Source organism: Osmia lignaria, chromosome 11 (assembly GCF_051020975.1).
Source record: "Osmia lignaria lignaria isolate PbOS001 chromosome 11, iyOsmLign1, whole genome shotgun sequence".
In the NCBI taxonomy this organism is placed as follows: domain Eukaryota; kingdom Metazoa; phylum Arthropoda; class Insecta; order Hymenoptera; family Megachilidae; genus Osmia; species Osmia lignaria.
In genome coordinates this window covers 6209571-6237273 of record NC_135042.1, presented here as the reverse complement: position 1 = coordinate 6237273, position 27703 = coordinate 6209571, and the positions used below count along the sequence as shown (strand labels likewise).

The window sequence follows — 27703 nt, the reverse complement described above, 5'->3', positions numbered from 1 at the left end:
GCGTTAAATAGATCGAGAAAGCAGCCGAGGATATTCGAAAACGGATTTACCAAAGCGCCTGGAACGATAGTCGAAGAGCAAAGTCAAGAAATTGAGTTCCATCGAGCAGACGAGTTAACCGAACCGAGGCCATTCCGCTAAACAGGAAATGCTATTACGTAATCGAATAGCTTCTTCCTACTATCTCGTACTGCTTTTGTTTCTCCTAAAAGAAACTTCGATACGTTGCTCGGGAAACAATCGCGACGATCATTGAGAAGAATCTTGCTATTCGAAGAAAGGGTGTATCTCGTAGGAGGGCATCGGGGAAGCCGATGTCCTGGGTCGTTCCCATTTCCATAACGGGATTTTATTTCCATTTTCTCGGCTGCCGTACTACGAAAATAGAAGGTGAAGAAGAGTACGCGAAGAAGAAAAGAAAAATGGAAAATTTATGCGTCGCCAGGTACAGAAGGACAAAGAGGAGAGAATACTTGGTCGTTGATCCCCGGCGAGCGAAGCAACTCTTTGAAACTCTTCGAAATATGTAATCGTATAGAAAAATCGTTATAATCGCGATTAGATCTCGAGACCGCTAACCGGGTATTACCGTGGAGCTTTCTCTCGGCGCGTGACGCAACCAACAACCGCGAGAAGAAAATTGAAAAGTTGTAATCGAAGAGGAGGATCCTTGCAGTCGGTTCTCGTGTATCGACTTCGATCGGCCGATCAAATATCCCCCGGGCCGTTCATTGGAACGCAACGCGAGCGATTTTGTAACGCTTCGCGCGAGTTCGCGTTCACACGGTTCGAATTTTTCGACTTTTCGAACCGGGGTTCGTCGTCGGTGTCGATTTACGCCTCCCCCTTTCGGGATCCCCGCAACGAACGAAGAGGCGTTTCGAATATCTGCTTTTCCTCGGTGAAATTTAATTAAACCGCAAAATGGGAAGCGAGCGGTGACGCGTAAACGCGGAAATTAACATTTTTCTCGACTCCTCGCGCGGAAACTTCAAATGCTTCGGGGTGCCATCACCACCCCCGTCGCCATTGCAAATGTTCCCGTGCAACAGGGGCTGCGAATTAATCGCGGTGTCTAGAAAAGGAGACGCGATTTCCACGGGAAACCTTTTACGCGAGTTGCCTTGCGTTAGCTAAAATTACATTTACAATTACAAAACTCTCGTCACTCTGCTGCTTCCGAGAGCGGACGTTATTGTACAGTTTTTCCTGAGAATCGTACCAGGATTCATTAAATATGAAACAAGAAAAACCCGTAGAATTTTCTCAGTTGCGTGAAAAATCAGAAAAATAAATTGCAAAAATCGGATTCATAGCAAAAGGAAGACTTAACGATTGTCCAAGTATTTTCGATGAGATCGAGCGAAAACTACCCCTCGAGGCAATTACTATTTCCCTCCGAAACGAGAGAAAGCTTTTCTCCGGCACACATCTCGCAGAAAGCAATTATTGGAAGAAATAATTAGTGGAAGGTTTTCTCCGTGGCCCAGTGCCATAGAATCGGTACTGGTTGAAAGGGGCCTAATGAAAAGAGCCTCGGATAGAAGGCTGCTAAGCTAGTCGGTGGTCAGATCGAGAGAAAGGGAGGTTTTCCCGTTTAAGGAAAGAAGAAAGCCGGTCGAACGAGAAGGGAAGCCCGTAAAAGGCGGGTTTTATCGAAGCAGCCGATATAATGCGTCCGCGAAAACGGAAGCGTCCGTCCGTGGCCATTACTTTCGTCCAGAGTCGACAGGTCGCGTCAGTTCCCTCTTCTCTTTTTCTTTCCCTGCCTCCCTGTACACGTTTGTCAGGCTTCTTTTTATGCTCGTGTCCTAACAGAATGGCCAACCATGGCAAGAGCCACGTTTGTCTCAACGATTATGACATCCATCGTGGATAACCGTTACTTCCTGTCGGCCTACGTCTTCGCTGCTTCTTCCGGAATCCCGGAAAGGAAAAAGAAACACCGATAATTCAGACGTTGGAAGATGCACAGAATTAGATTCGAAATCCTCGAGACTATCGTTTTAGGGTAAATTGCAGCAGAGATGCATCAACGAGTTAAAGAAAATGTTGCCTTAACAGAGTCGAGGCTGATAAATCGTCGTTTCCATTCGCAATTTGTTCTCAGACTCTGAGAGTCAACTTCTTGGCCCCTACGGCTGAGAAACGATGAAAGTAGCAACATAATGCGAGTACAGTTTGCACGAGGATGATTCGACTAACGCGTCGAGTTGTTGCATGGGAACGTGCAATATCTTTACGATTTCGTTCGTTTATTAGATTGATGAGCGTACGAGAGGCAAAGGGGAAATCCTCGTCGAATTATCGTTCGTAATTTTCTGTTGGAAGATGAAAGGTCGACTTCTCGTTGGCCGACGTGTTCGTAACGAGTAGATGAGAACCGGGAGAAAGTATCCCCTTAACCGGTTATTAGCAAACCAACGGTCTTATCGTGAACGAATCACGTGTTTCGGTGAAATCAGTGTTCGTTTCTCACCCGCGCGTATAAAAATTTCTTAATAAACGTATAATCGTTATTACTCGTGCAGATCGGGTATGGTATTTTCATTGGAAATTCGATTTTTCGGTGTTTCGAACCAACGTGGTTGTTCTTTCGTGTTTTCCTTGACATAAACCAAGGAACCAGGCAGCATACAACAGTTTACGTACCACCGTCAAGTTTAGGGCTAAAAATAGTTGCGTGTGCGTGACGTGGGGCGAGAAAAGCGTGGGGCTATCTTGGATCGATCCGGTTGAGGTAGGTCCTGGTCTCGAGGGAGCCACCAGGACTTATCCCAGTTTAGGGAGAAATGTCAAGGATAGCCCACGCGAACGTTCCTCTTCGGGAAAAGAAACTAACAGCCCCTTCGTGTTTCTCTCATCAGCGCGCCTCGTTAACAGGTCTACTCGTACCAATTATTTCCTTAAATCGCTCTTCGTATTCTTTTTACATAACACCGCGGTTACTTAGAATTGCTATTCGAATGTATTCAATTTCTGGTGTCGATAAACTCCGTGGTATTCAAAGCGTTAAAAGTAGAAAGAGTAGTCGCTGGAAACGGGGGATATAGTGGAAGGAAAAAAAGCACAATTATTTCTCCGCTGAAATGCGCTCGCTCGCGAGTAACGGGCCGGTGAATTGCGCGGGTTGCGCAACAGGAAGGCGAACGTTTAAGCTAATGACCTTTAATGCAAAGCTCCATTGTGTGCGCCGCGAGTCGGCTCTGGAACGAGGGTTAACGCACAAAATGTACCCATCAGGGAACAAAAAGGGATTTGAAGAAAAAAAAAAAAAAATGAAGGTAGGACGAGATGGAGGAAGAAAGAAAACGCACCCCTTTTGGACTCGTTTTTCGTCGCGACAGTTTCCAACCCGACCGCCGTACACGCCGGTTAAATAACGCGTTCGTTTTAAAATCCCTTCAACTAATTGCTCTCGTAATTCTAATCGGCGCAGGTAATTAGTACACGGGATTAGGACGATCATTCTGGTGGTGATTCAGAATTCAATCAAACTTGAACGGAAAGGCACTCGAAATACGGATATACGGCGCGAGGTCCCCGTTACGACATAACGAAATTAGGAAAGCCACCGTTCGCCGAAAACTGGCGAGAAACTCCAACTTCCGCGACCATCGTTTCCTGCTACCTCTGAATTTAATCAACGCCGGCAGTAAGGGGCCGAGTTCGGATTATATTACTTGGAAACTATCTTAGGAATAACGCAACGGTTCTTGCAACGCTACTGGAGAAATTCAGGGCCTGCACGCCACCGATATACACCGCTCGAACCAATATCTCGTTTAATCCCCGGAAAGCTACACCGAATGAAACGACACAGGCCAATAGTTATTAATTCCGCTAACCCCCGCGTTTTCCCTCCCGACGTACCGGCAAACGGGTAACACAGGCGTTCGCGCATCGATTACAGGCTTTCAAGCTGATTTGCCCTATTGGATTTACCGAGTATCCGATGAATAGATCCCTTATACCTGGCTGCAAGCTGGGCTTCGTATACCTAGCTGTTAAGTACCTGTTCCAATAAGCGGAGGGTTAATGTTCCTAGGTATTATAGACGGAGAAAACTTGGAAGGCTATTTATCGTTAACGGTGTGTCTATTTAAATCTATTTAAATCCTTTGAATTCCGATGATTTATAATAACTCAGCAATGTTTCTATTTTCCTCAAAGTCACTAAACAACCAGGCAATTAGACTCCCACGGAATCGATTTCCCTAGACCGTAGCAAAAAGTCGCGGCGACCGATCTCTCCCGATATCTCTCCTTACTCGAATGTCCATCGGCCTTTCTCTATTCCTTCAGTATAGACAGAGAGGATCCGGGAATCTTACCGGTATCTACTCGGTGTACGAGAAATTCCTAGTATTTCCTATTAACTTCGACCGGACTGTCGCGTACATCAGCGTCAGTTAAGTCGAGAATCAATGTCAATCGTTCGTAGTGGATAAGCGAATAAGAGGATGAGCTTTAAACCAGGAAGAAGGGAAGCTTTCTCGAGCAGAAGGTACTGGGGAATTGCAACAGAAGATTCTCGACGGTCGTCCTTTTAATTAATCTCCACTCCCTCGGCCACGAGTGCCATTCAGAGAACTCTGCCACGAGCGGTGGCTCTTCCGCTCGACTCGTCGAGAGGCTTCTACTTCCGTAACCGAGAACAAAATATTTTGCTGCACCGCCGTTAAAAAGGTAGCGAAGCAGTTTCACCGCCTCTTAACCCTTTCACTGCGGGAAAAGAAGCCGGCCAAAAAAACGACCGTGTACACTTTCGTCGTACGGGCTGCTTTTAGTTTCATTTTATACTTTGTGTATACCGAAGTTGAAAGTTTCAAGTACAGAAGATTAATTATGCTTGAGAAATGATATTTAAGAGCGCTTTCAAGGTTCGAGAACGGAGTTCGATGCACTTGCAGGATAGCAATCGGAGAGTAGACCGAGCTAGCCACACCCCAATCTATAAGTACACCAAATGACTCGAGTAACTGCACCGTGGCACGCCATTTTCCCATTTTCGTCGCTCCTCGTCGCCGATTTATTGTCCACTCTAGTGATACGACGCGACGGTTTCGAGACGCGATATCTCGTTCTTTCAAATTGGAAATTGCAATCTCGGATGCATAAAATAAAAGGATGAACGCGTTAAGAACGATCGAGTTTCTCGAATACGATTATCGGATAGGAGAGCTTTTAAGTTGCGCACACGTTGCCATGGAAGGACCTCAAACAAAGGGTGCTTTCGAAGCCAGAGTGGTTTCGAGGGTTCCTCCTGCCTCATCGCTCTCTTGCATATGCACCTACCCTCTCGTGATGCATATTGAAAGGAAGAAGAAAATCGATCGCATTCCCGCTGCTTTCCGGATTAACGATCAACGGAGCCAAAGATTCGAAAACGGTCGCTTATTCACGCGAAGCACGCGTGCAAACTGCTTTTATTTCCACGTGGAAGGTCGACCGTAAAACGCGGAGCGGGCTTTTCACGCGTTGGAAAATGAAAGGAATCCGCACGCGCTGTTGTAAACCTTGCGTTGCTTCCCGACATTGCACCGCGAGCATTGTTGCTTCTAATAAAGCGTGCCTTTTCTGCGTTTGCAAAACGAATAAATAACGTAGACGACGAAAAGGAGAGGCAGACGATGAAGAGGTTTTTATGAGCTACCTTTCTCGAGGCCGAACTCGCGTTACGATGAAAGGTTATGCGAAAAAGCCAGACGTAAAATCTACCCTTTCCCTCCCCCCTTTTCCTCTTTCTTATTACACTCTCTCTCTTGGTATATTTTACAAAACTCGAAGGCAAATGTTCGGTGGCAACGCACTGAGCGTGCTGTTGGTGTTTCGAATCCACAAATTAACCCCTTCGTTGCTAGTTTTTTTTATTTTTTTTCGATGTTAATCCCTCTGGAAGCTCGCCAATGGGGTGACTCCGTTATGGTTGCTCGTTTCGACGCACTCACCGAACACGTCAAAAGGGAGCGACCAGCTATTTCGCCCAGTCATTCTTTATTTTCACGAGCCAACTCTCAAAACAGCGGCTAATTCCTAGCTGGAAAGTGCACACTCTCCTGCATCCTCTACCGAACGCATGCGGGAAACTCACGCGATCCGTTATTAAAACGAAATGATTTTCGAACGTATGAATTATGCGCTCGTCTATCATGCAATCAATTTCGCTCTGTCCCTTGACGGGAGCGTATAATCGCTCGTTATTGGCCGGATTTACAGCGTCACGCGACCGCGTCGTTCAATCAATTTGTAATCCATCAAATTTACCGTGGCCGTGGATTCCAAATCGTCGCGGGAACGATTGCGGGTACAATTTCATCGTTTTATCGGAGAATCATCAAAATCACTGTGGCATTTTTGTATTTACCTCTGCCACGCAACGAATACACGGTTGGCGATAATGCGTAGCGATACTTCTCGATTGTTTTATCATCCCCTACACAACGAATAAATGCTATAAATCATCGTGACACACGAGGGAATTCGGCAATTCTTTCCAGGATGGTGTGAACCCTATTGCGCCGTGGCCGAAAGCCTTCATCATCGATCGACCTACCGCAACGCGTTGTACGCAGTTCGTGTGTCACGTCCGTGGGGCTGATTAAGCTTTTTAAGCTCGCCTTTTCAGTGTTCGTGCGCGTCTAAATACTACCACGAATGAAATTCCTGTCTAGATTCGGGGGTAATAACGAAGCGGAGCAAACACGAACACAGACGGACGTAGAGGGGTGGTGTGGTTTGTAAATGCACGCGAGGGACGATGGTATTGATTTTCCCTCTCGTATTTGGGGTAGGACGACAGTGTTACGACGCAGTCCAGCCGGGCAAAGGATTCGCCAGGGCTCAACGAGCACCGACTTTTACGCGAGCTACGAGAGACAGAAAAAGAGAAGGAAAGCCAGCTTTTCGTGCGGGAGATTACTTTGATGGGGTTGCGGCGCAGATACGAAACGTACATAGCTCACCCCATATCAAGGACAATGGGGCGTCGGGGGTGGTATTCCCCGCGATTCGTTTCTCGGACAACGGTAAACAAACCCTCGACGAAGAGAGAAATTTCACGAAATGAAATTTAATATAACACTAACTCTACAGAATTTTTATTTGATAATTGAAAAATCAACGATTTTCTAGGAAGAAGATTCTCTAAACGAGATTTAAAGGTAGAGGAACCACGGTGGTTCATCGTGACCTTGCTCTATCGCGTATCTTCCGCTTTAAGGAATCCCATATAGCTGGCTCCTCGCTTTCCTGCGACTCTAACCGGGTTACTATTTCAAACTTTCCTCGAGCAGAACCTCTACAGCGCTAGTCTCGCACGTTTGTTCGATTCTTGATTACGCGTCGCGCGAAACACATAGACATTAATTAATTACTCACCTTGATGTGGTAGGAGTTCAGCTTGGTGCGCGGCAGACTGTTGAAAGCGCTGAAGTCTAGGCGACGTGAGAAGATACCATTCGCACCGCAACTTTGCCTGTAACAAACGTGCAATTTCCCTTTAGAAATCGTGGCATCCGGATTTTTCTGTCATTTTCACCGCGATCCACCTCGCTAAAATCACCGGCGAGGAAAAAAATTGCAGAGTTTTCGACGCTTTTCTCGCGGTACATAATAATTCTCCCAACCCCCAGGAGCTCGATAACCCTCCGCGCAAAGCGAGGGTGTCGCGACGTTTTAGAACTCGCGTATTTATCCACCGCGTATGAAAGTTACGCGTGCGGGGAGAAAACTACGTATGTAACGCGTTTCGATTCAAATGCGAGAGTACGCGCGCCTATCTGAACATTACACTTCACTGACCCTTAACGTCCGATTCCGCTGCGATCGACGTGGAAACTTGAATTTCGTTTTTCAATTCGAGCAGAATAGCTCGCACGAGATAAGCAAAGTTGCGTCGATTTGAAAGGCAAATATCGATGTTGAGGAAAATCCGTAAAGGTCGCAACGAAACACGGAAAAAACATGGATATTTTTCGACTGGATGACAAACACGAAAGAATCGTGGCGATGACCGTGAGAGGAAGTTACGTCAGCGTCAGGAAGAGAAGAAAAGGAGCAGAAGTGCAGGGACAGGAGTCCGTCAGTCAGTTGGGAAGGAGATGGAGGCGTTGGTGGCATCGTAGGTGGGGACCAAGCGACCTTAACCTTGGCCTCCACTCGACCAGACTCCCATCCCATCCTTTACATCGTCACCCGCATTCGTAACTTTTGGCAATGTCAGCCGAGGGTCACGGAAATATTGCGCACTTATCGCAGCGTACGCATGGGGGAAAAATCGACGCAAGAGGTCCGTTTCGAATTATGCAACCTGCATTCTCTTTCGACGGCTGTGACACGCGTACATACGTAGAAAGAAGTACAACGTGCGTTGACCGAATTCGTGAAACGGTACGCGGACGAAATATATATCTCCTTTCGAATACCAATTATCCGATGGATAAACCTTGCAGTTAATTGAAAGTACCGTACTAAATATGTTATTTCCTCTGTGGAATTGAACTAGTTGAATCATCTTATCTTTAATAATTCTTTATTAAAGCGTGCGGTTCGAACGTACCATCATCAGCCGTAAGTCTTTTTCCGTCCCAAGTCCGTCTATTAACACCGAGACGATTGAAGAGTAATTCATGGCCATTAACTGAATGAGGTAACCCGTTGTTTCGCGCGAGCCGAGGCGAGTCTCGTTGAAATTCGTCATGCCGAAAAAAAAAAGAAAGGCGAACGGGATCGATTTGCATAGAACGTAATCAACAATGATCGGTCGTCGCGCATATAATCAACGATATAATCGACGCCTCGAAAACCGATATTTGCACGTTCCGATTGAAAAAAGCTGAGGCCCCGTTGCATACACGGTTGTCTCCTTCGTTAATTTACATGACGCTAACCCAAGCCGTTTATTTTCAATCATCGCCACTTACGCGGACTGCACACACGTTTCCTCTCTCGCTCTCTCATTTTCGTGATGACTAATGTTTTGCCGTTGATTGCGCAACCTTCGCGAGAACGAGAATCAATAGAGTCATTATTATCGCTCGATGTATGCGAATCCCGGGATCGCGCGTGTCCATTTCCCACGACACGAATATCCCTCGATTGCGCGTCAAATGATGATCGTATCGTCCTGAATCGAACACAATATCAAAAACGACACACACACACGGTTTACCACCATACTCATCCATTTGCATTGCTTGCCATTTCGAACGATTAACACGGAAACAACTATGTTGCGGCAGACAAGAGATTGCCCCATCGTGGACAGTCTCTCTAACCCGTTACTTTCTCTTTTAATCACCGCTCCGTGAAGTATAATTCATGTGTGCAAGCAGCCTCGGCTCGAGAGGGATACTTAAAAAAGAAAAACCGCTCGCGGAGTCATTAAGCCGTGCATCGTGTACGGCTGACGAGGAGGTTTGTTAAAAAAGAAATGACAAACACCGTTTCGCGGTTCTCAATTTATTCCGCTGCAACCGGTTTATCGAACCGCCTGCTGACCGTGCGTACTATCGTCAAACACAGCCGAGGGTGGTGTACACAAGAAACGGACCCGCCGAGCGTGTTTCTGTCCGGAGGAAAATTATTATCTAACCTTGACGGCCTCGCTTCCGAAACGAAATTCGGCTTATCGCAGCCTTTTCGGACTTTCGTTATCGCGCCTCCACTCTGCAGCTATTTCTCGTCGACGAGACGCTTCATTTCGAATACTTTAAAAATAGCTGCCTATTGAAACAGGAAATCGTCGATGACTCTAGCGGTGTATCTATTTATAAAGTCGATTTCTCGATGATCAATCAACGTATACGAATCAATTACACGAATTTGAAATTATAATCGATCAATTAGCAATCTTGATCGGCGTGAAAATGCTAAAGTGGCTAAGATGAAAGAGGAAAGGATTTCGATATTTTCCATGACGTTCTCATTTTTCGTGATACGATGCGCGAAAAACAATTGATAGCGTCATCGGAAACATCATCGAGCAACTGTAACTTCCCGAGTAAACAACTTTCCGACCGACAAGTTTGCTTCTACAAGTGATCTCCTAGTAATAGGAGCCGTGTTACGCAGATATTCGTGAGTGAATCAGTTTTCGCAACTCGACACCGAGCGATACCCGTCCGCCGCTAGTACTCGGTTTAGATTTCTAGGAAGAGTTTCGCAATCGATTCTCATTTTCACGCCGCGCTATGAATGACCGTGTGTGTCGTTCATCGATAGACACCCCGGCACGTTGCGTGCAACGCCAATTCATGCCTTCTTTATCTTCGTAACGTAATTCATCGGCCGAACGAGGGAGCTCGGTTCCTCGAAACGTTCAGACCCTTCCGAGAAATTCTTCGCCGAACGCACTTTTTTCTCCTTCCTTTATGATTGGAACTCATGGACGCAACGCCTCGAGCAGAGAATGAAAGAAGTTTGGACCTCAAGAAGCGAGGCTTTTAATCGAATGTATCGAGTTACGTAGAAAAAATTGGCGTTTCAGATATCTTAAGTGTATTTAAAGCACTCGAATGTCATTCATGGATTTTCAAGAGTAACATTCCCGCGTGTTAACCCATTCATTGCCAACTTTTCATTAACACTTTTTATTATCAAAATAATAATTTACATTTCCTTAAAATAAAATCTTGGCGCCCAGGACAAAACGCTCTAAATTTGTCTGGCAGTGAATGGGTTAACCCGTTCGTCTATGATTTTTTCGATAATTGCATCAGTCAGAGCTAATTAATTTTAAAATACTGAAATATGCATAGAATTAAGCAAATTAGAATTAAAATTCAACTATACTGAAAGTACCAGCCAAATTTGACATATTTAAACTGTAAAGTTGTGCCACGATGTACCGCAAAGGGTTTTAGCGAAAGGGTGATTATTTCCCCAGGAAATAGTACGAAGAAAAGGAACATGTGTCGACCAAGGACGGATACGCGTCTCGCAAAGTGATTTGCGAACCCGATGCGCCGCTGCAAGGACACGTAAGTGCTACACGCATCCGGGCTGCAGCTTGTTAAGGCCTCGTCAAGGCCAAGCGGGCCCATCCTTGGAATTTTAATCAGTCCATTTGCCTATCGCGTCGCTCCGAGCGACACACTGACCGTCCGAAATTCGCGCCGCCCGCACGATGCTCGATCATTAATTCATTATTTCTCGATTAATTTCACCGAGGTGCATCGTAAGAGCAGATATTACGTCCGCTATGCAAAATCGATCCGAAGGAACGTCACTGGGAGTACACGCGACCACCCACACCTCTCGGTTACACACGTGACAGCCAGCAAACACCTGCATATATACTCGGCTCGTGTATTTATAGCCGATAAACGAGTTGTTTACGCAGGCACGCGTTTCTTAGGCGCCTCTGGTTTTATTTAAAAAAAGGCGGCGCAACGGAGAAAGAAGAAAGAAAGAGGCGCGTGGGCGGGAAAAGAAACGTCGCGTCGGTCTGCCGATGCAGTTGAACAGAGAGAAGCTATGTGTGCACTCGCGTGGCCGACGCATTAACGATGTTTTTCACTCGAAGCATTTTTGCGCAGTTAAACGATAAGGCTCCTGACTCAGATGCCCTTCCGTTTCTGTCCTCAATGACACAACGGCAGCGGCTCTCCCTCTCGTCTCCTAGTTCCCCGTTCGCACCTATATTTCATCCGAACCACGCTTCTCTCCTGCTATCATCCGAAACTCTCGTTTCGCGATCGACATAAACAAACGAATCAGTAATATCCAACTGGGCGTGTCGAATCATCCGTGACGCAACCTCGCACGATGCACGAAAGAGAAGTCACCGTGGATGCAGGCGGGCGGTGAGATAATTTCACGAGTTTGCATTAGGAACGAGATAACGCGACGATTACCGTAGGGGAATATTTGCGCAACACCCTCTACCTCCTCCTACGCCTCTCGTATTTGATATTTTCAAAGCAAGGCCTTGTTTTCCTCTCGCTTTTTACCAGCATCGATTGTTGCAACGAGACAGAGGCTCGGTAGTACTCTGTTACTGTCCTTGAGGGAACCGAGGATGAAACTGGTGGATTCGCTTCACGAATTACGAAGGACGTGAGGATCGTACTAAACTGGCTCTGCCAGGAACAGAGTACAGCTGTCCGCTGCAATTTCCACCAGCCACGAAGAAACACGTGAACCGAGAGACTCACGCTCTCCTCCTCGGATGGCAAGAGAAGAGAGAGCCTCTACCCAGCCGAGGAGTGTACACGTCGTGGGGCTGAAATTCTTTTTAAAGCAGCTCTCGCAGGTGTGCGCTAATGAGACGAACGACGATAATGGAAAGCCGGCTCCGAGGGAACTCGGACACAATGGCCGTCCGGTTCGTACAGAGGTGTCCCGGGAACGCTTTTACGAGCTTCGTCGTGGCTTCATAACCGATCCTCTGGCTAGTGGGACCTCTTTGGACCTTGCCTGGCCGAACGGCTAACCATTCAAGCCTGAACACTCGGTATTTTCTGCATAAATTTCACGAAAGTGGACGAAAAATTCGGAACGGTTTGCAGATTTTTTTCGAGAGAAACCTAAGAGATTGTTCGGTGCCAGAAATAACCGTGAGCCGGACACGTCGTTAATCAAATTCCCTAAAAGTTTCTTAAGAATCTCGAAGCAGCACGTGGCGACGATAAACTCGAGTTAACAGATGTAGCAGAGAACTTGGAATTTTGGGAAAATATGGTCGACAGACGTACAAGCTTTCGTGGCTTTATTATTTTAAAATTTTTCAATTTCTATCGTTAAACAGAAGCAAAGCACAAGTTGTTTGAACCAAGTCGAAAATCTTTGTCTATCTACCCTTTAAAAAAGTCCCTTTTTTCAACACCTTGTACAAACACGCGTCCATCAACATAATTGTCCACGGAGATACGATCGAGATCAGGTATTTGCACGGCTCGCAAGGTCATCGCCAACAGAGATAAGTATATATCCGAGTATTTATACATCTGTTTCGTAACAGTGACTCTGTCAACCGATCGCCCCACCCCCTTAAGGTGCCCCGAACGACTGGCGCCTACGCCTGACCTGTCCCGACCACGAAATTTATCTCAGAGATCTTACGATCGTAAATTTTGCAGGATCTCGCTCGTCGAATAAAAGTAAACCGATACACGCTTCGATCTGTATCGAAGGATTTTCAAAGAGACCGACGCGACGGTTCTTCCGATGCTTTCCTATTAATAAGCGCCATAAAGTACGCGGAATAGCGAAGCAACAAGCAAGAAAAAAGACGACTTTCGCGAATGACGAGGCACGACACTGTTCACCGATACGCGTCCCGAATCGTGAATCGCCGATTCCTCTCAGGTGTGCTTCACCGACTTAGACAAAGACTAACTAAGCGTTCTATGATTGTATGCTAATGTAGCGAGACTCGATTCAAGCACGAACAACGTTCAACTGCTAATTAAACGAGAATAGAGGAGGGTAAATATATTGCTCGTTCGACTGCGCACGATTTTATAGATCCAGGGAGAAGTCACGAGGAAAATCCTTTGGTATAACCATATTTGTGGTACAACAGCGAAAGGCAATAAATCTGTTCGCCTTATTTTCTAAATTTATAAATGAAATAGCTGCCCGAACGACACAAACATTTCGCATAACGCAAACCGAGGAAAGAAAATTTCGATAGATCGACCGAAGGAGGAATTTGTACAAAAGCCGAGGCTCGTTTCTATTTTAAATTCAGAGGAACGTAGGAGTCGCGACTTTCTAAAAGCCATTTCGTATGCTATCGAAAGCATTTCTCGGCTCGCTCTAACCAACGAACCTCTTGGGTGCGAACTCTGCTCGTGTTTCGAATTAATTTCAATTCCACGCTGTGGATATAACTCTAACCGCCAAAGACGTTCCTTTCTACCGGCAACAATTTCCTTTTCTACGAACCGACGCGCGCACGAAGGTGCGAAGGATCCTAAACGACTAGGAAAACTGAGGAGGCGTTGAACTTTCAGTTTGTTGTACTCGAAGAGAAGATGCTTCTCTTCCGAGAACTTTGGCTTAACGCGACGATTTTTATAAACTTTCCGTTCTCTTCTCCTGTCCTCGACATTTTTCAGAAAATCCGAACGATAGAGAAAAACTTCGGGGGGTTTGTGTATCGAGGGACAAGGAGGAAACGCGTGTCCGTAAATATAACGAAGAGAGGACCTTCTTTCTCGTCCAGTCCCGTTCCCCGGACCCTTTGTTACGAGCTGCCTTTGACACTGTCGCCGTGGCAAGCTGAGAAGCGTGCGATTTTACGTGTCAAATTCACGAACCGCCCCCTACAGAACCAGCGAAATGGGGGACCCCGTTTCATGTAGCCGAATTGTTACAGGCTTTGCCAGGCTCGAGTGACTTGTCAACGATGCCAGTAACGGACAAATCGAGGGAGCAAAGTAAACCGAAAGGACAACTTCGTGGGAGAAAAGACCGATAGATATAATCACGGCGCAACGTTTATTTGCCTCCAGAGACTGGTATATACTACGGACCAGGTTTTCTCGATAGATACCCGAGACAGGACAAATACGCCACGGGGCGAAAAGCACCGCGGGAAAACACAAATATTTCGGGGAATATAATGGCGAGTTTACAAATAATTATACCGAAGACGTGCCCTTATTTACTCGTTCACCCCGTCTTGTCGAGACCCTTCCTTCTTCCTCTAGATTTCTCGAAATATTTGGATCGGTATACAGAAACTGTATTATCTTTCGATATTAATACAGAGAAAATAAAACACAGAAGAGATTATCTTCTGGGAAATTGACTCGTTTACACTTGGAAGGGTTAATTGTGAAATTTAGATATTTGACTCTGCTTTATAAAATAGAAGAAATTGAGAAGCCAGCAAAAACCCTCAAAATCGAATAAAACCGAAATAAAATGCGAAACGGCTATATATCCCGAGAAAATCGTGCGAGACACCCTTAGAGTCACGATAAAGGTTGACGGCAAATGAATTTCAGCGAGAAGAGAGCTAGAGGATTACCTGAAAACTCGTCTCCCACCGGTTAATCCGTTTCGAGTTTGCTCGTACGCAGTTATACGCGCGGTGTTCGAGGCAACTTCGAATCCCATCCCCGGATTATGCGTTCGACACGCTCGAACGAGCGGCGGAAAGCGCGAATACCACCCTCGGTGAACTTTCAGAATGAGACCAACTTGCCACCCTCCGGACCACACGTACTTCGGCGACGTGTGCCGATGTCTAAAGCGAGTTCCTCTTAACCGACATGCAACCGTTCGAACCGCGTTTCACACCAGTCACTCTATTATCTACGCTACAGACGACCGGGGTGAATCTGTTTTATTGTTATTGCAAATTGTATGCTAAGACCTGGATACATCCGAGTACGTGGCAAATCGAGTGAGACGTTTCTATGACACAGAAAGGAAACGTTGAAACGTTCCTTTCTGATGATCGCTTACTATAAGAATTATTAGGATATAAATATATTTGGAAATACCTTGATTTATTTGACGTTCCGATCATGTATCGACTCGAAGAAGAATCAAGAACGTTTCGCTGATAATTCGAGTGTTTATGCGAAGGGATGATCCTTTACTCGAACGCAATATCAACCCTGTCGGATTTTGTCGACATCCTAACGGCTCCGGATAAACTTTGTCCTTCATAGATTCAGCCTAGCACGCAGAGGGGTTAATACCGCAAGAAACCCCCATGAACTACGTCGTTGATACATTTCAATTTTTAATAATAAAAATTTTGGTGTTTTAATTATTACCGGCTCAATATTTGTAACACTTTGACTATCTCGGTATTTTTTGAACGAGTTATGTGTACTCATAACCACGAGCCGTACGGAACACGATGGTTATTACAGGCTCCGGGCAATAGTGCAGGTAACCTTTGTCCGTCGTCCGCTAATTAAAAAATTCCTTCCGACTCGCCGGTTCGCTCGGCATTCGACCAGAAACCTGGAATCGCCGGTCAATTCCGAAACCCTACCGGTCGGCGCCACCGAGTCGACTGGGTCGATCGGTTTCGTAACAATTTCTGTCTCTCTCACACACACATAATCGAGAATTACGTAAATCGAAACGAATTTTGCATTTCAAACCGAGCCGCGAAACACGGGCTGCTGAAGAAAAAATCGAACCGATTCGTTCCCACGAGTATATCTATCATTTCCGAGAACGAAGTCGAAGATAATGGCCGGTAAATCGTTAAGGATAAGACTGGTTTCCATCGAATCGTTCATTTTTATCGACCACATGATTGAAAATTCCTTCCGCATACGCCCCCGCAGACTTTCCGAACTTGCGAGCTTCTAAACAAATTTAATTACACTTCGAAGGAAGGACACGAAAGGAAGAAGAGACGAAAGAAAGACTGGCGTCTTGGGAGAGGTAAACGCGACGTTAACAAACCAATTAGCAGTAAACTACCCTCGGGTCCGCCATAATTTACACTGGACTACGTGCGCGATATACGGGCGCAACGTTCGCGAGGAAAAGAAACAAGAGAAGGGAGGAAAGAGAGGAAAATCCTTTTCTCGTCTGCTGCCGCTTCCGTATCCTTTCGCGATCTCGAGTCAGCCGTAAGGGAGGCGTACAGGAAAAACGTGGAAAAGAGGAAACCGAAGTAGATAACGGGTTCGCGTAAATAAGGATTCAAAGTGCACCACCTCTCGCGAGTATTATACATAAAACACGAGTGTACGGTCTTTGTTCCTTCGGGAAAGGGCTCCTTTTCCCTTCCTTACGTCCTTCTCTCCTTTCTCATGAAACGTCAGGGAAAAAGAAGTTGTAAGAACGAAACGACGAGCGGAAAAAGGATCTCGACGTCGAGACGTAACCGGGAAACCGATGCTTGCCGGAGAACGATTTCAAGAGGAATACGTGGTCTGTTGGAAGCGAAAGTATTCGAGAAGATCTAAGAGACGAGTACGCGTCAAGATGTTTCTTTAATGGAGCAAAGTTTCACGGATGGAAAAGTTGACGCATGCACACGTTTAATTCATAGACCGGCGAATGGATGTTCGCGAACTCCTCGCCAAATCTTTCCTAAAGTCTTCGAATTAAACCTGGCTCTCGCTGTCAAGATCAACCCACCGGGTCTCAGTTACCCAGAGACGATTGTATTATTCATTTACACGACATTGTTCGCTCTGACACTGTTAAAATATTCCTCAACTTCCCCTGCAGGTTCTATCAACCGATACAATGCTCCTAATTTTCTTGCAAAAGCGAATTCGCGGAGACATTCAGGAAAATTTGATCGAATTTCGAAATTTTTGAAGAATCAACCTGCTTCGAAGATATTTTTATTCTTTTACGCTTTACGTAAACGAAAGGGTCAAGATACCTGGCTCGCATTCGACGTAGAATTTATATTTGTGAGAGGCAAAAGGTATCCTCTCCGATCTCTGGTCTATCTTTCCCTCGGTTATAATGAATAGCTGCGAGGCAACGTTTGACGAGCAACTTCGCCGCCCACGTGTACAGTTTTCAAGGAACTTTTTAACTCCTTTCGAAAAGATATACGAGATGCGTGTAATGATGTAACAACAAACGCGATCCTCCACTTTCCACGACGACTTTCTTATCCGTGAAACGCGTGATTCGAGTCTGGATGCTTGCGTGCCCTGTGGGTCAATGTCGGCCGTGATCTTCTAACGAGCGAGATTTTAATAAACGACCCTCGCAAATGTTTCCTACGTTTCCCCGTCCTCTTTCTTCGACGATAAACGCGATACGCAATTTGTTTGTTACTTTCGCACGAGCCACGTCGAGTAAGGGCTAAATAAGACCGGCTTACCGTATGATTAAACGTGCTCGCGAAAAGCAATTATATTTTGCAAATTTTTCGATTACCCAACATTTAATAAATAAACCAAGCTACAAAGTTATCCTCTGATAAATATTACGAAATCAAAAGCTGCAACACTGGTTCGCCAGCGCCCAAGGTTACACGAGTGACACTAATATTGAGAAATTTTATCAATGTATCAGTGTATGAATCATGGTCGGTATTTTAAGTCTAATTAAAAAATCCATTTAATTTAGATGGCAATTTACTGCAACCAGGCGAACCGGTGCCCTAACGAAATCGCAAGCTTATAATCAAAGCAGGATTTTTATATCGGTCAACATTTGTTTCGGCAATGGAACCGGTCGAGAACCGGTTCCCTTCTCGATATTTCGCACGAACGAGATAAACATTTTTGCAGTGGAACATTCATTACCCGTACAGTCGGTGCCGAAACTGACCCAGGTTTCACTGCTGGATGGAAAAACGCGTACGATCTTTCACGGGAAACGCGTGACACAAAAGGAAACGGAATAAAAGAAAAAGCGATACGCGGTTCATGAATATTAATAACGTTCGAAAATGCGCGTGTCAGCCTTACGCGGTCCCTCGAATTTGCATAAAATTTGACAAACATCTCGTTACGAATTCGTGATCGTCGTGTACGAGCGCATCCGCGAACCAGTTTCGCGCAGAGTTTCTCTTTTCGACACTCCTAAATTAAGTTTCTTTATTACCGCGGCCGCGTTAATTGCCAGCGGGAACACGTCGAACGCGAATTTCGCGCGGCTAATTTTAAACGCGCACGATACATCGAACGTGCACCGTTTTTATTTTTAAACGCTTCGACGTTCGGCTGCTCCCCGTTGATTACAAGAATGAATCATACGTTTTCGTTGTTGAGTTTGTAATCTCCTGGCAAACTTTCTGCACGCGTTCTTTCTTTATCCCTCTCTCTCTCACTCTTAAGAGAGAAACAGACAGTTGTTGATAATAAAATCGCATCGTTATTATTAAGCACGGTGACGAAAAGGAAAGAGACGAATCAAAGTTTCGAATCCGCGCGATTCCACCGCATCGCAGATATAATAAACTTTAATCCCTTTATAAAGTTTTCCGCTCGTGGCGACGATACGAGCGAGAAAAACCGTTGAAATTACACAGCGACGTAAAGAGAAGAACGAAGGAAGAGGAGATAAGCACAGCGGGGATCTTTTAGAAGCCGCGTACTTTTTTTAATAAGCAACACCCTTCTCATACAGGGGAGAAGAAAGAATGAAGAAGTCTATGTCGAAAATAACGCGAAAATTTGGTTCGAAGAAAATTCAATTAAAGAGCAAATTTTGATTTTTTGTGAAACAGTACGTTGATAAATCGAGAAGTCGAGATTTCGCCCCGTCGTCTTTAAGATATCCTTGGGGTGGTCCATCGGCCCGAAGGGTCAGGGTTCAGGGTCAATCCCCGAACTCATCCTTCCTCTGTCGGGGATCCCTTTTTCTTTCGGCTTATTTCCACTATTACTTCGCGATTCCACGTAACGACTGTTTTCCACCCTAGACCACGCGACAAAGCTTCCGTGAGCCGGCACGCGGGGAGCAGACGGATCGCAAACATCCCCTCTGATAAATAATCACTTCCGTTTTCTAGACGATTACCTTGCAACACCCTTTACTTTTTAATGCTTCTATCATCATCCTTTCTATACTATATTTTAACAAACAGTGATGTAAAAAACGTTAGAAGAAATTGTAGAACGAATGTACTATTCAAGGACCCGTTATCAATGAACTCCTTGAGAGATGTAAAGAAAAAATGACTAAACATGAATTATAGATCCAACGAAGCGTGTGACCATGAAAGTGTTGACGAACAGCTGAATATTTATCACACGTGTATTTCGCGAATGTAGTAAATTAAAAAAAAAAAAAAACGCTTTTCGTTCATTTCCGGCGTTTCGGCTACACAAATACACTGGACCCCTGGTTAACCCTGACATTTCGACTCGATCATTATGCATTCGCGAATCAGAGGGGCACCCATATCGGTTACGAAGTTGTTCCATGCCGTTTCGTAAACTGTTCGCGATCGGAGAACGGCGAGGTTAATCGAATCGCCGATAACCAAAAATAGAATCTTTTACGAATCGATTCGCCGATCATCGGAATAACTTTTCGCATTGTTTGCGTTCCGATTTAACCAGTTGCTTGCCATTTCTCCGTTACTGCTAACGAAAGGTGTACCGAGACGCGTACACGCGAACGTATTCTAGGCTTTCAGAAGGACGGATCGAGGGGCGGCGACGTTAATAACGTAGCTTCGCTCCCCGTTAGCAATTATCGTGCGATTAAACGCGATCGTGCGAGTATAATTCGACAGCCGGCGGCTACAATTTACCTCGTTACGCGTTTGCATGCCGTTCACGAGCAGCGGCGCGCAATTAAAGAATAATATCGGTGAACGGCGATGTTTCGGAAAACGACGCTAACCACCGGCAGGAATTGAATTCCCGTAAAACCCGCCTCTATTTCATCGTCGTTCCTCGGTACGTTTAATTGTTTTACATTTCCACGCAACCCTTTCTTCGTCTTCCCTCGCTCGAATTCGCCCTGACGCAGCAACTGCCCCGGAACTCGAGCCACCGTTTGCCATAGACACGCATACCCACAGCTTTTTATCAGCATCTATCTGGTAAGCTTAGACACGCGTCGATCTCGCGGAACGAGGCGCAACTTTAGATGGACGGTGAAAATATTCGCAGGTGCACGGGAACGCGGTTCACCGGGCAGTTATGCATAGCAAACCGTGAGGGAGAGAAGGTTCGCTTCGCGAACTCGGCAAAAAACTTCGTTCCACGGAGTTATTCCCGAACGAGCGTGTTTCCCGTCGAGTAAACGAAATATTCGAAAGAATTCGAGAAATTTTCTCGAAACGTTTTCCACCCCCCCTTTGGACAATATTGCCCCTCCGAACGCGCCGAATTAAACTGGAAAGCGCGCCCGGAATTTCACCGGTTCGCCGGAAATTCAATAATTCTTCGGTCGAGTGCCATCCTCTCGTCGTTTCCTGGCTTGCGGCCTTCTATACCTACAAGCTCGGCAATCGGGATATCTAAATCTTCGTATCTTCAAGGTATCTCCCTCGAAATCCATGGAATCGCGTTCTTTGTACACCCGCTGACTATCTTTCTCTCTCTGTTTGCCTTTGTCTCAAACCCCAGGTGTTTTTTAATTACAAGCTAGAGGGGTGGCCGGGCAACCGCGATTTCGGAAGCAAAGATGAATTCCCATTAGCTCGTGCATCCCTTATTTACTGTAACACGCCTCCCCCTTTCGCGATCATCCACTCGTTTGTCACTCCCTTTGAACCTTTCGAAACAGCCCGTCTCTCCTCGATCCCTCAAAGCGATAGTAGAATTCTAGCGAGCGTAAATCATCAAAGTTTCTCTCGACGTGAATGCCTCGATATATATGTAAGCCGCGTAGCCTCTCTCGTGAACGCGAGGCGTAATGAGATCGTAAAACGGGAGCGAAATAAGGAGTCCGCCCCCTGGCTGGAAAATATTCTTCTCTGCAAACGCGATACACACTCTTACTCTTTCCGACGACGCGACGCGACACCGTAGGAGAAACGGAATTCGAAGAGAGACGAACGGCCGGATTTTTCTCTCCGTTTGGGAACGGCTGCGGAACACTGCCTTCCAACGTAATTTATTTTTGGTTAAAACGCGAGTAACGCGCGCAGGGGGAGAAACCCTTGGTCTCGTCGCACTTCAGTGAAAGTGGGATTTATAGGTCGCGTTGCGGCGCCAAAATGTCTCTATATGTGTGTCGTAACGCGAGGGTGATCGGGCAAGCAGCAGTTTGGATGAAAAAAGAATCACGAGCGGCATAAATTCGAATTGCTTCCCTGGAAAAATGTCGTCCGAAATATCAACGAGGAATCGGGCGATGGGGGGTGCATGCTCAACCGTTTCAACCACCGTACCCCTCCCTCCTTCCTTCCTGTTCAACCTCTTTTCCTACTACAACGGAGTCGTTCGGAATTTATAATTCGACGTTGTTCCACGTTGAAAGAGGAATATTTCTTTCGACGAGAGCCACCCTTTTACGTGGAACGATCGTAAGATCCGGAATAATGCATCGTTTGGAACTCTTCCTTTTAATTGAACGCCGTAAAAGGAGCGCGGACCATGGAGGGAGACCACCTGGGACAACCGAGCCGCTTTTGCGGAAATTTTACAATTGATTGTTTTATATTGGAAGCTGAAGGTAACCGAGAGAATTTTTGAAAAGTACACATACAACTGTGTAAGATTGGGCGCGAAGGGCTTTTTAACGATATCACCGGCTCGGTTCGGCCCGTTTAAATGCATCGTGGTGGCGTGATTCCATGCAGTTGGCCTTGGAGGCTGCTAGAACGTCAAGCTCCTCGCTCGCTGGCCCTGAAGAGGTGGCCACGGTCAAGGCTACGAGCACCCTCCTCCTTTCTTCTTCGCGTTCTTTCTTTTCCTCTGCCTACTATCTCTCCTCCTTCTTCGCCATCCACCGCTTTATCCTCCCGGCGAACACACTGGCGATGCTCTACCACGGAGACACGCGAGAACGAAACGGAGAGGAAGAGGAGCCCTACCTAAACTCGCTCCCGGTGCATTTCACCATTGAACCAACACACCGGGACCTAGGCTGCGAAACGAAAACCTCGACGAGGTATCATTTGGTTTTCTCTGAAGCGAAACGATGCTCGAGATGCATTTCTTCGGAAATTATAGCTCAACAAACAGGCGTTTGTGTTTTTGAAGAAGCAAATTTAAACATTGATATCGAATTAACCGGTTATCGCGTGCTTACGAGTGCAAGTTCAAAAGATGACATAACGAAATGTGTGATATACAAGAAGCGTTATCGTAACGTAAAGCTTCGACGAGTCCCGAAGGCCGTGGCTAAAGAGAGTCCGAGATAAGGAATCCTTCGGTCCACTAACGAGATCGAGCCTAAAATAAAACATCGTGTAAATTCACGCATACAGCCGGGCGTGCCCCTCTGAGAAACACTTATAGCCCCTTTTTGGCGAGGGAAGATTTCGGCAGGGGCTGTCCATCGAACCGGTGGAAAATAAACAGAAATAGGACAGGTTCCAAGACCGGATCTAAATATAGGATACAGTAAGAGTGTGTATAACATAGGTGGGGCATTCTCGTAATCCTCGTGTTTGCTGCCCTTCGTCTTTGCTCCAACAGAGCCAGAAACGACCTATAGACGATATGCCTGCATCTCTATACCCCTATACGACCTACGCTTCCGAGGAAACGAAGCCCCCCACGTTCATTCATGTCCTGTGGAACGCGCGGCTCTTTACAGACATTCCTCCTTCAATTGCCTCTTATTTCGTCCTGGCTCCCTCTTATCTGCCTGTTACGTTCTTAAAATTGATAACGTACGATTGAACTCGTTTCACGTGCCGTACGGACGACTTATCGAGTATCTGCTTACGCGGCGATTTTTCGTTCTTATCGCGGGGAAAGGATCGCGAATTCGCCGGCCTAGAGAATCGGTAACAAAAGGTTGAAAAACATCGGTGTGTACGGTCGTGTTCTCAAAAGCCTCGGAACAAGGAAAATAAAGGAAGGACAAAAAGAGCCTGGAAGCCGTTTCGGCTATCCTCCACGATTTAGATCAACGACGTCGGCCCGTTTGAAAGATGCGAGAGAGCCGGGTATCGAATTACAGGCTCAATTCATCTGTAAACTTCCACGTGATCGAACGTGTCGCATGTTTTATCGTGCCGACCGATATTTGCGCGCTCGAGCGTGCAAACACCAAAAACGTTTCGCCGCCGATGTATGTTATATCTCTTCGATCCGACACCCCTTAATTCGACATCGCAAAGATTCCGACGTTCCTTTTTACCCGGTTGCGACTCAAGAGGACCGCCTGATATTCTCTTCTTTCCCTCCCCCGTCATTTGGCCAACATCTGTGTTCCCTCTTTCTATCGGCGAAAGTATTTCGCGAATACGATTATTTATAGCCGTTTATACGCGTCGCGACCGCGAAACAACTCTTCTCGCTCCAACCGAAGAAATAAAAAAAAATTCTCGCCTTTCTTTTTTTCTTTTCTCTCTTTATACGAGCTTTGAAATCGTGCTATAAAAGAAGGACGGTGACGTGCGTGTGCTTTCCATACGGAATACGTTCCTTCGCTTAACCCCCTATTGCTCTCCCTTCAGCTGAACTTTAACACGACACTTTTCGAGGGCGGGACGAAAGCTCCATATATTCGAAAATCCGCGGTCCCTTTTATCTCTATACCGCGAGGCTTTGTCTTCTACCGATAAAAGCGAGAAATGGAAATTTCAGTATCTGCTGAAAGGGATTCGCGAAGGTATCAAGGTCAATCGTTTCTTTTTTTTTTTCTTTGATTAACCGGCCTTTTGCGGTGACCAATTTTCAACAAGAGGAATGGGAACAGCACGAAATAGAACAAGAGTAACTAACGTTGGAGGTAAAGCTCGCGATTCGAAAGAAACGTTTCTCTTATCGACGCGGCTGAAAGCAACGGCGAGGCCAAGAAGAAGCTTGCGTGGGAGCGAAACGTGACCAATTTGATAAGGGATCGCGGTAATTGTATTCTTACACCGTTGCCCGTAGACCTCACAGGGAGCCATCAGAGAGTATCGTGACCGTCAGCAGGCCAATTATTGTTTGTAACGAGCTCTGGCCACCTTTTTTACCCCCCGGTTTTATACCACGGAAAAACAGAAAGAGTCTTACTGTTGAACGTAACGCGGGTAATTGCGAGGGGCGTTACCTCGCGAAACTTTTAAATAATATACTTTCGCGATGCGTATCGTTCGAGGAATTAATTTTACAAGTACATACAGAAATTATTAATAATTATAAAATATTTCTGTTACCTTGACAAAGACACGAATTATACAATAATAATATCAGATCAGATGAAAGTATTTAAAATTAGTGAAAAGAGAAAAATAAAGGTTTCAAGACTCACCGAGCTCGATCGCTGAAGAAATCAACCTTGCTCTTCTTCTTCATGATCGCCTGCGGTTGATGAAGAGGGCTGACGCTTGGCTCGCTGGTAGCCGGTGGTGAACTCGAACCGGTGCTGGACGAAAGCGAACCAGCCCTTCCTCGACCGGATTCGATCAACTGGGCCTCGGTGGTACCGCGACCGTTCGTCGAAACGTGATTGCCGTGGCTCGGCGGACCGGCCGATACCGAAAGCGTGGGCCTGGTATTTTGCCGATTACGACGTTTCTTTTTCTTCGCCTCGTTCTCGTCTGGTCGGTTACCAGAAGCGTTCCCGGTTCCTGGCGGCATCCAGTCGAGATCTTTCTTCAGGTGCCCGCGACCGCAGCGACAGCCGCACGCTTTGAACGCGAGATCGTAACCCTTTTTCGTCCAAAGATTCTGATGGCGCTGCCGTTCGGACCAGCTACGGGCGCGTCCGCAACTCTTCAGATACGTCAGCACCGTTTGCTCCCAGGCGTCGAAACACTCGCGGTGCATGAACTGGCCGATCGGGCAGCTATCGTTGTTGCAGGTTACCTTGACCGTGTCGTGCAACGCGTTCAAACGAATTAAAGTGTCGCCCCGTAGACACTCGCCGGTAGGCGTGCAGCAACGTGTCGTTTGATTTTGCGTTAGCAGATTCTCCATCGCGTCGTTGATGCCCCCGACACCGACACCGACACCGACGCCGACTACGCCGACACCTCCGCCGTTCTCCATCAATGCACCACCGTGACCGTTCGCGTGACGACGCGGTGCCATCACACTTCTTACTCCTCTCGATCGGTACCGAACCGCCTTGACGCTTCGTCCGATCCCTTCCAACGCGTCCGTGAGAATCGTCCCTTCGATATAAGTCAATGGAAACGATCGTTCGCGAAAATGTATCTGGTGCGGATGATCGACGTTCTGTGTCAAAGGAAACCGAAGATTAGAAACACGGCAGACTTGGCTCGCAGTAAACCCTGTCTCTACGATTCTCTCTATTCTTTCATCTTCACGCAATTCCCACGGCTCGCCTGTGTCGTCTCTCGCACACCCATTCAACAATCGATTTGTTCTAGTAAAATGTCGCGTGATAAATTACAGAGACACGCCGCGGACGTATCTGGTACCTGGGAGGAAAAAACGCGGGTACCGGGCGTACGAAAGCGCAACGTTACTGACCGGACGGTTGATTGAAAGTCTCCTGTCACGTCCAACGATGTTTCCTTCTTCTTTGCGATGATCGAGAAAAATCAGGGTCACTTCGCGCACGACACAATTCTTCAAGGCAATCACCTCCCTCGATCTCGAAGAAATCTTTAGTCTCTTTCTGTTAGTGGTTGCTACAAGTAATTCGTGCTACCAAAGTCAAGGTCAGCGTGGTTCCACAACGACGCCGCGGCGCGGTAGTTTAGACAAAGTCCCGGCACACGAGTTCCCTTTACGTTGGCAGTTCAAATTCGCGGTAACAATACCGACGCGATCGACTTTCGATGTTGGTTTCGTATACTCAAAGTGTCGAAGAAGATGGAACGATGATTCCTGTACCGGCGCGGGTAGTCAAATGTGTCGGTTGCTCCTCTCGAATGTCAGGGTCACCGGCGCGAAGCGCGCGCAGCGTGGAACGCAATTTTCGATCGAAGTCCCGTGTCACGCGTTCCCCGTACGTTCGTACACGACTGAACGAAATAAAGACGACGAGAACGACGATTCGAGCATACGTAGCACTACACACCGAGGCACCGGTGTTCCTTCTCTTTTTATTTTTTCCTCTCGTGCACACACGGGAGAGCCGAGGACGAAAAACACTTGCTCGCACGTAGGGTGCACCAGTCACTGAGCGCCGGCGACGACAGCGTGCCGGCTGCCGTGGTTCGGCGCGCGAGCGAGCGCGAAAGTGAGGCCCCATTGGGTGAAAGCGAAAGCGGCATGGTGGGGGTCACGGCTAGCGCGCCAATCGATGCGCGCCGTTGTCGTCCCTCCGACCAGACCACGCTACCGCTCTGTTGTCACTTCCTTTTCTATCTCGAGTCTCGTCTCGCTCGCACCCGCTGGACGGCGCTGCATACGCGAGCGCGCGTTTTACTTTTCGAAGCCGGCTACGCGACGAGGCACTGCGAATAATCCTCAATATACGTGTGCGCGCACGTACACATAAATGTCCGCTGTACGATACCAACCACGATTCGACGTGTCTCGCAAACTTACGCAGAATCGTAACGAGATAATGCTCTTTAAATTGAAAATTCTCTTCGGATCTCGTTGCGAAGGATGAACGAGTTGGATCAGCCGAGATGAAACACCAGAGAGGTATCGAATTAGTGCAGTTAATAATACTTAAGTAGCCACTCGTGCATTAGGTTAGGTTAACCGAATTCCGGTTGTTTTTACGCCTCGAGTAGACACGAAATACTTCTTGAACTTGAAATTGTTCCGTCACGTAGCATATAAACACGTTCTAAATATCAAGAGATAACGAGGTTATGTCGTCATAGATTTTCACGAGATTTGTCTATCGTTTGCGGTTGACGATCTGCACAGCCTACGTGCTTGATTCCACGTATGTATTGTTAATTACCGATGACACAAAACATCCTCTGGAATGCTTATGATACACGAATTTCTCGGATGTGTTTATCACTTAGTAACTTTTTTTAAATGCAAAAATAGAAATAGAACATGTTTTAAATATCATCGAAGCGTCATATATCGCGCACTCTTGCGGTCAGTAAACAAGTCTACCTCGGTAACAGTGTGTACCGTACTCGTGACAGTTTCTTTTTCCCGAATGTGACTTCTGTCGTGTGTACTTTTGCTCGAAGGGAAACGACGCGCCGGTATGAAACAGCTATGTGTTTCACGAAATGTAAATATTTACGCCTCTAGCCCTTGGGTATATTACGACGAAATTCTACAGAGGACGG

The 27703-nt window shown here is 46.5% G+C and overlaps 1 protein-coding gene and 1 long non-coding RNA gene across 2 annotated transcripts in view; one reads left to right on the top strand and one right to left on the bottom strand.

The window, feature by feature from the left end:
* The window catches only part of LOC117604025 (headcase protein), a 120508-nt gene extending 93901 nt beyond the window's left edge, over positions 1 to 26607 (bottom strand). Inside the window, exons 1-2 of the mRNA XM_034323694.2 lie at positions 24775 to 26607; positions 7381 to 7477 (exon numbers count right to left, since the gene is read on the bottom strand). Coding sequence (XP_034179585.1) covers positions 7381 to 7477; positions 24775 to 25556 — 879 coding nt within the window. The 5' untranslated portion in view covers positions 25557 to 26607. The remainder of the gene's footprint in view (positions 1 to 7380; positions 7478 to 24774) is intronic.
* A 188-nt stretch (positions 26608 to 26795) lies between these two features.
* The window catches only part of LOC117604043 (uncharacterized), an 81774-nt gene continuing 80866 nt past the window's right edge, over positions 26796 to 27703 (top strand). The window contains exon 1 of the long non-coding RNA XR_013063020.1: positions 26796 to 27089. This is a non-coding gene — a long non-coding RNA (uncharacterized LOC117604043). The remainder of the gene's footprint in view (positions 27090 to 27703) is intronic.